Source organism: Pteropus vampyrus, unplaced genomic scaffold (genome assembly GCF_000151845.1).
Source record: "Pteropus vampyrus isolate Shadow unplaced genomic scaffold, Pvam_2.0 Scaffold100, whole genome shotgun sequence".
Taxonomy (NCBI): Eukaryota; Metazoa; Chordata; class Mammalia; order Chiroptera; family Pteropodidae; genus Pteropus; species Pteropus vampyrus.
The window spans coordinates 2523527-2534591 of record NW_011888881.1 but is presented as its reverse complement, the minus strand read 5'-3'; the positions used below and the strand labels follow the sequence as shown (position 1 = coordinate 2534591).

At 49.9% G+C, this 11065-nt stretch overlaps 1 protein-coding gene across 1 annotated transcript in view; it reads left to right on the top strand.

Annotated features, from left to right (window-relative positions):
• Positions 1–11065, top strand: part of RAD54L2 (RAD54 like 2) — a 94372-nt gene that overhangs the window by 64690 nt on the left and 18617 nt on the right. The window contains exons 3-13 of the mRNA XM_011364748.2: positions 1684–1885; positions 2788–2927; positions 3388–3504; positions 3829–4055; positions 4765–4947; positions 5078–5211; positions 6394–6590; positions 7643–7985; positions 8648–8825; positions 10014–10265; positions 10483–10601. Coding sequence (XP_011363050.1) covers positions 1684–1885; positions 2788–2927; positions 3388–3504; positions 3829–4055; positions 4765–4947; positions 5078–5211; positions 6394–6590; positions 7643–7985; positions 8648–8825; positions 10014–10265; positions 10483–10601 — 2092 coding nt within the window. The remainder of the gene's footprint in view (positions 1–1683; positions 1886–2787; positions 2928–3387; positions 3505–3828; positions 4056–4764; positions 4948–5077; positions 5212–6393; positions 6591–7642; positions 7986–8647; positions 8826–10013; positions 10266–10482; positions 10602–11065) is intronic.

Here is an 11065-nt window from a genome sequence, read left to right as displayed (position 1 = left end):
TGCTCAAATATGTGTCAGGCTGAACTAAAAGCAAAGGCAGAGAGAGGCAATAGTGGCTGTTTGTGGCAGTTTCACACAGAGAGGTTTAGAATGAAAATGTGGTGTACACCCTCATGTGGGCTGTGTTTGTGTGTGCGTGTTTGCAATGACAACAAAATGCAGTTTGCACATGTCATTTCTTTTTAAAAAGTAAGTTTTATTTTTAGTTTTTTAAAATTGTAGTTGATATTCAATATTATATTAGTTTTAGGTGTATAGCATACACCTAAATGGTTAGGCATTTATGTAACTTATGAAATGATCCCCCCAATAAGGCTAGTACCCCCCGACCCCACACATAGTTATTACCATATCATTGACTATATTCTCTATGTTGTACTTCACATCCCTGTGACTTTTTTTGTCACTGCTAATTTGTACTACTTAATCCCTTCACCTTTTCACCCTCCATCCTCCTTACATGTGGCAACCATCGGTTTGTTCTCTGTACCTGTGAGTTTGTTTCTATTTTGTTTATTTAGTTTTCTTAAATTCCACATATAAGCGAATCATATGATATTTGTCTTTCTCTGTCTGACCTATTTCTCTTAGCATAACATCCTCTAGGTCCATCCATGTTGTCACAAATGGTAAGATTTTGTTCTTTTTTTTATGGCCGAGTAATATTCCATTGTGTGTGTGCGTGTGTGTGAGTGTGACATCTTCTTTATCCAGTTGTCGGTCACTGGTCACTTAGGTTGCTTCCATAGCTCAGCTATTTTAAATAATGCTGCAGCGAACATGGTGATACATACATCTTTTCAAATTAGTGTTTTGGATTTCTTTGGATAAATGCCCAGGAGTGGGATTGCTGTGTCATATGATAGTCCGAATTTTGGTTTTTTGAATAACCTCTGTACTGTTTTCCGTAGTGGCTGTACCAGTTTGAAATCCTCCCAGCAGTGCACGAGGGTTCCCTTTTCTCCACATCCTCACTGACACTTGTTTGTCGATTTATTGATGATGACCATTCTGACAGGTGTGAGGCTATATCTCATTGTGGTTTAACTTGCATTTCTCTGATGATTAGTGATATTGAGCATCTTTTTATATGTGTATTGGCCATTTGTATGTCCTCTTCGGAGAAATGTCTCTCCAGGTCCTCTGCCCATTTTTTAATCAGATTGTTTAGAAAACAAACTCCTTGAAGGGAAGGAGTCCTATATAAAATATTCCTTGAAATATCTAGGACAGTGACTGCCATGTTTTAAGCCCTCGTTAAACGATTGCCGAATTAAACGAGTGAACACTTCAAGGCACTGAAAGGAGGAGTTTCCTCCCTGTTGGCGGATGAGACTTGCTTAGAGTCATACAAGTGAGTGTGAGCAGTATTTGGAACCCAGAGGTCCCTTTCTGAGTAGTCCAAGGCCATGAGGCCTCCTTACTCTGATCGCAGTGCTAAATTATAGCGGGAGTGATGGCTCTCAGTTTCCGTGAGCCTCTGGTAAGTCCTCGCAACAGCTCTGAAGCGTGGGCATCCCTTTGTCTCGTTTTACAGACATGTCGAGGTTCTGAGTTATGTAAGTAACTTGCCTTAGATGACCAGCTAACAAGCTGCTGAGTTAAGGTTTGAACCCAGATGTGTCTGGCGTCAAAACCCAGTGAAAGTTGGTCCCTGGCACCTCTTTCCCGTTGTCTTTTCAGACCCATCCCTGGAGGACATGTGTGGCACTGAGTGCGCCCAGCTGGGGGAAGATGGGCAGCGGCCACCACGGTGCACTTCAACTACCTCATCTCAGTCTGAGCCTTCAGAACAGCTTAGGCGCCACCAAGGCAAGAGCCTAGCCTCCGAGGACCCCAAAAAGAAGAGAGCTCAGAAGCCCTCGCACATGAGGAGGAACATACGGTGAGCCGTGCTCTGGGGAGGAGGGGCACGGAGGGAGCAGAGCTCTCGCCTTCGTCCGAGGCGGTCAGTAGCAGAGGCCTGGTCTGAGCAGGGAAGCCCTCTCTCCCGAGGAGAGGGGTGGAAGCTGTGTGGCCCAGTGAACAGTGACGGCGCAGCGCAGGACCCCGGGGCCGGGCCGTCGGAGGGTGCGGGCGGGTGTGGGTGGCACTCGAGCACTGCCGGGGACGTAGGGTGCTCTGGGTGGGCTCCGTTGCTTCCTTTATTTTCTCCTGATGTCTCAAAACAAGAGGAGATAAAAGAAGTTGAGTTCTGCTCTTCTTAGACCTCGGCTTCGGTTGGCAGGGGACTGTCTGGTCCAAGGAAGGGCTTCCTCCTTGAGCTAAGAAATCAGCAGATGCGAACATCCTTAGCGACTCAGTTCCCCAGCAACCCCTCTGTCTGCCAGACGGCAGTTTCGCTGTTGGCAGGAGATAAACGATGTGTTTCTCTCCCCTACCCTCATCTTTTTTTTTTCTTAAACATAATGACGACTTTAAATTATTTCTCTAAGTTGAGGAAATAAGGATGTATAGTTATCCATAATCCTACTTTGCCAGTTACCAACTCAGTTTTTGAATACTGCTTTTCAGCTTTATGAATCACATGTTGCTGTACTTTACTCTTGGTCCGTTACGTGCAGAGATGCGTTGGCGGGGGCATCTGTCAGGAAGTTAAATAATATGAAAACTATATAAGCCCAGAACCACCTGAGCCTTGAAGTCCCCCTCTTTTTTTTTTCTAATTCGCTCATTGCGTGGATTTAGCGGGACCGATGTGGCTTCTCCCACCTCAGCAATCTGAGCTCGGCAGTGATTTCCTGCCGTTGCTTGACATTTCATTGCGCGCTCTCATTTAACGTTTAGGAAGCTGCTCCGGGAGGATCAGTTGGAGCCAGTTACCAAAGCAGCACAGCAGGAAGAGCTGGAAAGAAGGAAACGCCTGGAGCAGCAGAGGAAGGACTACGCAGCCCCCATTCCCGCCGTCCCTTTGGAGTTTCTTCCCGGTGAGCAGCGGAGGTGGCAAGAAATGCCCTGTGCTGCTGGGCGGGGTGGAGGTGTTCGGGCCAGCACGGTGGTCAAGGACACATCTGCAAGAAGGTCGTGACCTCTCAGGAATCCTTGCGAGTCATTCAGCTTCTGAGAGCACACAATCAGAGGAATCTCATTTTAAAAGTTAAGATGGATAAAAACGTACTTTTCAAATTGATCTTATTTAGATTTTTTTCCCCCTTAACTGTGGATCTTAACATGCCAAGGGATCGGGACCTTTTCTAGAGGTCAGGTGGATGTGAGGAGAAGAGGGAATTTGGAAAGAAAGCTGAGGCTTTTGAGAAACCTCTACTTCTCTCCTCGGGGGACAGTCGCGGTGAAAGCAACAAAGGAGGCGGGGGGGTGAATCCTTCTGGGAAATAACGTTTGAGCTACTTGTGATTTTGACGTTCTCTTCCACCTTCCTTTCCATAGAGGAAATTGTCTTAAGAGCAAACGATGGTCCCCAACTGCCTCCTCGAGTCTTGGCCCAGGAAGTCATTTGTTTGGACAGTAGCAGTGGCAGCGAGGATGAAAAAAGCAGTCGCGATGGTAAGATCGAGCCGGAGGTGCCCTTTCTTGCTCCTGACCCAAAGTTCACCCTGAGAGATTAGCTGCACCTCTGAGCAGAGGAGAGTCAGTCCTTCCTCGTTCACGTTGAAGTCTGACTGACTAATCTCCCTGAGTCGTCATGGTAAATGTAAGTTTCTCTCTTGTCTTAACTTGAAGCTGGAAGAGAGAAATAATAAAAATCGAAATTTTTATGAATGACGACAGTTCTGCCTTTGTTTCCGTGATCTTTTGCTATAGCAACGGGCAATAAATTACCTCTGCCCCTTGGGTTTTGTTTGTGTTTCGTTTTGTTGGCTGTCTCAGAGGTGATCGAACTGAGCTCCGGGGAGGAGGACACTCTGCACATTGTGGACAGCAGTGAGTCCGTCAGTGAGGACGATGAGGAAGAGGAGAAGGGTGGCACCCATGTGAATGACGTCTTAAACCAGCGCGATGCCCTGGGCCGGGTCCTCGTCAACCTGAACCACCCTCCGGAGGAGGAGAATGTCTTCCTGGCCCCGCAGCTGGCACGGGCGGTGAAACCTCATCAGGTACAGCCGATCTCGATGCCTCTTCGTTTCCTTTCAGCATCCTTGCTGTGGACATCGCTGGCTGGTGGTCCTTGGCATCACGGCCTCTGAAGTACTTGTTTGGTACCACGAGCGGCTATTGGAAAGGCCTGGTCCATCTTCCTAGCAGTTGATGCTTCAGGATTCCTGCCAAATGGGAAGGCACAAACCTCAGGGTTGCCCTATCATGTAGAATGCGCTGGATCTCTTGGCTTAATAATCTCGAGCCTCCTGTGAGAACTGCAAGACTGACTGAGATGCTCTCTGGAGAGCAGGGCTTTGGTTAGGAAGTAGTTAGGAGCAGAGTAGTTTGTGCTGCCCAGAGCCTGGAGCCAGGACCGTGAGTGGAAGTCCCATAAAGGCAAAGGTCACTCACCATGAGAACTCTCATAGTCAGAACTGCTGCTCGTGGAATGGGCAGCCAAGGGTAGCCAGGCCAGGCCGAGTGAAAGACCCTGTCAGGAATTTGGCACTGCCGATTCTTGCCTGGCATGGGCCACTGTACCAGGTGAATGTTCTTCTGTGTTTTATCCGAGACCGTCATCAGCCAATAGACTGTAGCCGTCCACACCAGCTGCCTGATGTAGTACCTGCTCATTTACATAATTTTAACTAATTCCAAAGTAAGTAAAACTGGAGCACTGGCCTTTGCCAGCCCTTCTGACATTTGTCTTTGTGTGTCCCTTGTCAGATCGGCGGGATCCGGTTCTTGTATGATAACCTGGTTGAGTCCCTGGAGAGGTTTAAGACCAGTAGTGGCTTTGGCTGTATCCTGGCCCACAGCATGGGTCTGGGGAAAACTTTGCAAGTGATCTCCTTCGTCGACGTCCTCTTCCGCCACACGCCAGCCAAAACTGTCCTTGCCATTGTGCCGGTAAGAGTTTGGGAAGGCACCCCTTAGTCACTCCTCTGAAGAAATGCCTTACCGGGCACTAAAAAGCTGGATGAGCTCAACTCTGGGCTTGTTCCTTAAAACTGTCTTTTTGGACTTGGCTCTCTGACAGGTTAATACTCTTCAGAATTGGCTGGCAGAGTTCAACATGTGGCTCCCAGCTCCTGAAGCCCTTCCAGCTGACAACAAGCCTGAGGAAATCCAGCCTCGGTTCTTTAAAGTCCACATCTTGAATGATGAGCACAAGTAGGTGGCCTGCCCTCTCCTCCGTGCCCATTCCCTTTAGACTTCTCCCCGGGACCCGGGGTCAGGGCAGTCTATTTGGGTGTGTGTCCTGCCCTCTCAGATTCCTTGGGTTTCTTGATGTGTCCCTCGCGCTCTCCCTGCTGCTCATCTTTTCTCTACCTACCCTTTCAGTAAAGTCGGAGTTACGTAGCCTGGGAAACTTCTTGTGTTGCGCTTGAGGATGCTTTTATGTCCTGAAAAATCTGTGTGCATGGTCACATTTTCCACGTGTATGGTAGTAAAATTCCACATGATGAAATGAAACTTTCCATCTTTTATCGTTTCGCCTGTTACCTTTCTCATCAGTTCTCCAGTTCTTTCTTTTAAGCACCAATCTATCGTTGACCTTTAATGGTACAACTTCTAAGCTCCGAAAGGTGCAAACCCTTTTTTGTTTTAGATTTAAATAAAATTATTTATATTCCCACTCCATGGAGTTAACCCGATTTCCAAAAATCTAAAGCTGTTTCTTGATCCAAGCCAGCCATCCGTGTTCTCCCCTTGTTGACGGGGTGCTGGGAAGGCAGACTTTCTTTTCCGTAGAGGCTGTCTTTTGTGACGTTTGGTCATGCTCATCAAAATTAGGGGACTGTGAGTGGCCTCACAGGTGACTGACCAGCTGCTCTTTCTTAGATTTCAGGACTGTTAGTTCACATGCAGTTAATGAAATATAGCCAGGGCTCAGTTTTTAGGAGTGAGGGGACTGTGCTGAGTGTCATCTTGTCTCCGCTGCTCACTCTTTGCTACTACCTGTCCTGGGCTCTTTATTCCCTGGAGCCTGAGCAGGTGAAATGCAGAATGTCGCCCTTGCTTTTAGTACCTTGTATTTACTATGGGAATAGCTTGAAATCCTCTCTCAAATATAGACTTGTAGTCATGCACATACGTCCAAGGGGGTTGTCGCTTTTGCTTGCCTGGTGCTATTGAATTTCTGTTTTTGCTGTTTAACCATCAGTGACCCAGTCCATCTTCAGTGCAGCTAGCATCTCCAGGAGGCTGGGACAGTCCTTGGGCAGCTGGCCAGTGCTGTGATGCTGCCATGTGAAGTCTGTGGCCGCAGGAGTCAGCGCGGCTGGGACCGTGAGGAGCTCTTCTCCGGGAGCGGTGGACGCGATAACGTGTTCTCTCTGTTCACTCTTGCAGGACAACGGCAGCCCGTGCTAAAGTGATGGCTGATTGGGTGTCAGAGGGTGGGGTGCTGCTGATGGGGTACGAAATGTACAGACTCCTCACCCTGAAGAAATCCTTTGCCACAGGTAGACCGAAGAAAACCAAGAAACGTTCTCACCCGGTCATCATTGATCTGGATGAGGAAGACCGACAGCAGGAGTTTCGAAGAGGTGGGCAGCCTACCCTGGGAATGCTCTTAGCGGTGTCTCAGGACAAAAAGTGGTGTCTGCAGTAGCACCTGCCACAGGTGAAGCATTATCGATGTGAGTTGTGTTTTGTTGTAGCGGAAATCCCGGTCCCCAAGATAGGTGGGGTGACCTCTGGCTCTCAGAGGTCCCGCTCTCTCTGCAGGCCGTGGACTTCTGGTTAGGCCACGCCACACACTGGCTCTGAGGAGACGGCCCTGCCCTTCTGGCCCCGTTTCTCCCTCAGAACAGTTAGGAGAGTAACTGAGGGATGTTCTGAGACAGCCTGAAGAAAATGTTTATAAAATAAGTCACTGAGATACAGAGTAATAATAATATTGTTTGTGACTTTGTAAAAAAGAAAATTATCCCGGTTTTTTTAGTGAAAGCCATTCCTCTCGTAGTTCTGCTCCCTTTTCTAAGGGGCCTTTGCCTATTTGGGAGAGTATTTTTAGGGTTCAGAGGCTGTTGCATTTTATAGTTCTCTTCACCTGTGAGGTTGTGTTTGTTTTAGGTTTCTGTTACAAAGCTGGGAAGAACTTGCCTTTTAGCAATGACTGGCAGGTCACTCCAGGAAGTCCTTGTCCTTTAGCTAGCTCCCACTAGCCAGCTCTCTGCTGGCATCAAGATGTGACTGACAGTGGCAAGAGCCACCCGAAGTGTCTGGATTATTGCTGTCTCATCCAGGCTCATTTTTAATCCTAGGCTGGTGCTGTGTAGAGTCATGTTGAATGCCGCCCAGTTGCTATTAACCCCAGGAATGCAAGTCAGTTTTACTCTTAGACTAAAGGGGAAAAAATAAGGAGAAGAAAGAGGGAAGAGATACTTACTTCAAGAGTCAACAGGCCAGGCTAACGTGTCCCTCCAAACGCGCAGGAGCCTGAACGGCTGGCTCCCTTTTACCAACGGGGGCTGACTCTTGCTTTCCTGCTTCCTTCATTTCTTCCTTCTCCTCCAGGGTACACCCCTACTTCTCATATTGTTGACTAAGACCAGGTCCTGTCACCCTCTGACTCCGGATCCTCTTCCCTCCCCAGAGTTTGAGAAGGCCTTGTGCCGCCCTGGCCCTGATGTGGTCATCTGTGACGAGGGACACCGCATCAAAAACTGCCAGGCCAGCACCTCGCAGGCCCTGAAGAGCATTCGCTCTCGTCGTCGGGTGGTGCTGACCGGGTACCCGCTGCAGAACAACCTCATCGAGTACTGGTGCATGGTGGACTTTGTGCGCCCAGACTTCCTCGGCACCCGGCAGGAGTTCAGCAACATGTTCGAGCGCCCCATCCTGAATGGGCAGTGTATCGACAGCACGCCTCAGGACGTCCGCCTCATGCGGTACCGCAGCCACGTGCTGCACAGCCTGCTGGAGGGCTTCGTGCAGAGGTGAGCCAGCCTCCGCCTCATTCCCAAGTCCTCGGAGGGCCCTGGTGTACAGAGCCTGTACACCCTGATGGGAGGCACCACTGCAGGAGGGCCCACCCTTCCACCTCGGGCAATAGTGAAACTTCCCTTTTTGTCAGGAGCGTTTCCTGTATAGCTAGCAGAGGACAGATACTGTTTCAGTCCTCCGACTGTTTGGCCTGGAAGTGCTTCTCTCAAAACTTAATCTGTAGTTACTAGGGATACCTGCTTTACCTGCTGAGAAGTGAGGGAGAGCTCGGGCTCTGCTGACTGGGGTGAAAGTATGGAAGTGGCGGCTCTCAGGGGCCTGGCCTCGCCGTATCAGCTTCTCGGTACATGTAGCTTAGGCTCCATGTGTTTCCTTGTTGCGATGGCATACGTGGAGAAAGCTTAGAGAACCAGCCCCAGATGGGAGTAAGAACCTGGAATTCCCCTGGGCCAGGCCACTCTGCCTCTTGCTTTAGTTTTCATCCTTAAAGTGAGTTTCCTCTTGGTGGTCGCTGCAGCAGCCCTCATTGCAAGGCTGCTGTGAATGTGGAGATCCTCAAGAAGGGGGCGTGGCAGAAATGCAGGGTCCTGTTTTCACCGTGCACTGACCCTTGCTGGCCCCACTGCCTTGTCGATTCTGACCTCTGCCTTCGTAGGAGAGGCCACACTGTGCTGAAGATTCATCTCCCTGCCAAGGAAGAAAACGTGATCCTGGTGCGGCTCTCCAGGATCCAGCGAGATCTGTACACGCAGTTCATGGACCGCTTCCGAGACTGTGGTAGCAGCGGCTGGCTGGGGCTGAACCCCCTCAAGGCTTTCTGTGTGTGCTGCAAGGTGTGTTGAGGCCCCAGAGAATCACGAGATAACAGACTAGGATGTATAGGGCCCAAGGGAGTCCTTGATAAAGGAAGATTAAATCAGAGGGGCCGCCTCGGTGCCCTGCATCGGAGGCCTGGGGGCTCCAAGGAGGGATGTGTTTGCTGAGTTTGCACGGTTCCTAGGCATAGACAGTGATGCTCACGGGGTCCCTCGTGGTTGTGCAACTCACCTGTGCAACTCGTTATACCAAACTTGAAAAATCACTTCCTTTCTCACTGATTATTTTACTCAGAAAAAGGGAGTGATGGTGGAACATTGTGGGGCAGCGTTTTCGACTGCTAGCACGATCAGGATTCAAAAACTACGTAGCTCAGTTAAATTATTAGGGGTTCCTTCCATTGGATTCTGTGTTTAATCAGACCGAGACCTCTTTTATCCCGATGATGTGCCAAATGGTTTGGGGGCAGCAAGGCCCAGGCATCTTGAGCACTAAGCCTCGTGAGCAGGTTGGCAAACCCTGACTTGTCTGTGACCTGGCCAAGTGCTTTCTGTTGCCTCACGAGGGACCTTTTCTTTGGCAGCTCTCGGCCAACCCATTGGGCATTATTCCCGATTGACCACTGTTTTAATAAGTCAGCCGAAGGTGTGTGTCTGGGGACAGATGGAGTTTCCAAATATTTCTCTCATAACTACATCCTAGAGACCAGGGCCAGGAATCTAAAGCAGACATGCTCTGTGAGGACGATGCTGTGCTAGTGCACTCTTCCTCCCCGGGAATTCTCAACTCCTGCCAGGAATAGTCCCCGAAATGACCTATGGTTGGTCATCTAAAAGCCAGCCACATTCGTCCACAGGAGAGAGCGGTTTCGTTTCATACATTAGTGAACTGTAGCCACTCAGCGAATAGGAGCATGCTTGCTGAATAAGAATAAGAACACAGGCTTGTGACACGTGCCGGCGTCCTGGCATGTCCCTGGTGTGAACTCTCCCATCCACGTGTCATGGCAGTCAGAGTCGGTTAGCGAAAACGAACGTGCAGGCTCTTTGACTCTGAGGGGGTTGGGGACACTTTACTCTTTGGTCGATGGTGCGTGCTGGTGCTGTGGGAGGTGTGCATGTGTCAAGGGCAAGCTTCCAGACTCCCTGGGACACCGTTACATGGTCGTCTGCCCCATGCCACCTCTCTTCTAACTTGAACCTCAGATCTGGAATCACCCCGACGTGCTGTATGAAGCCCTTCAGAAGGAGAGCTTGGCCAACGAGCAGGACCTGGATGTGGAAGAGCTTGGCTCAGCGGGGACGAGTGCCCGCTGCCCATCGCAGGGGACAAAAGTCAAGGGCGAGGACAGTGCCTTGGCCTCCTCGATAGGAGAGGCAACCAATAGCAGGTTCCTACAAGGGGTCGGCTTCAACCCTTTCCAGGAGCGAGGCAACAACATTGTCACGTACGAATGGGTGAGTCAGGCAGTGCTCCGTGGACATCGCACCGCTGGGAGGGACCGGCGTGGGGCCCACGCGGGAGTGGGTGGGGGTGCCCAGTGCAGCACACTGCCAAGGTCCGTGCGGGGAACTCCAGGGCCTGCCCGTGAGCTGCTGTCTCGGAGGGCGAGAATTCTATTTCTGGTAATCTGGCCGTGGGCCTGCTTCAAGCTCCCTCATTTCTCTCCTGCAGGCCAAGGACCTTCTGACTAATTACCAGACTGGAGTCCTAGAGAACTCGCCCAAGATGGTACTGCTATTCCACCTGATCGAGGAAAGTGTGAAGCTTGGGGACAAGATCCTCGTGTTCAGGTAGGAAGAGAAATCCTGAGTGATGCTGTGTGTCTCTGGGAAGAGTGACTCAGCCCCTGCAGAGCGAGACTGTCTGGGGTCACACCGGCCCCCTTTTCTCTCTGCATGCTTCTGCAACCCAGCGCTTCTTGGGAGGACCTTGCCTTTTGTCTCTTTCTTGGAGTTTTTTGTTTTGTTTTGTTTTTGTTTTTTGTCCAATGCAGTTTCTCTGCAGAGAACAATTTAAAACCCGAGGCTAACATTGCAGATTGTAGACTAATCTTTCAAGTTGTGGCCCAGGCCAGATGTGGCTAGTGGCCTGTTTTTGTACAGCCTGAGAGCTAATTTTTACATTTTAAAAGGGCTTTTTCAAAAGAAAAAGGGAAAGAAGATGTATGTGGTCTGCAAAGCCTGAAAATATTTACTGCCTGGCCCTTTACAGAAAATATTTGCTGACCCCTGGTCTTGCTTCTTTCTCTCCTGGC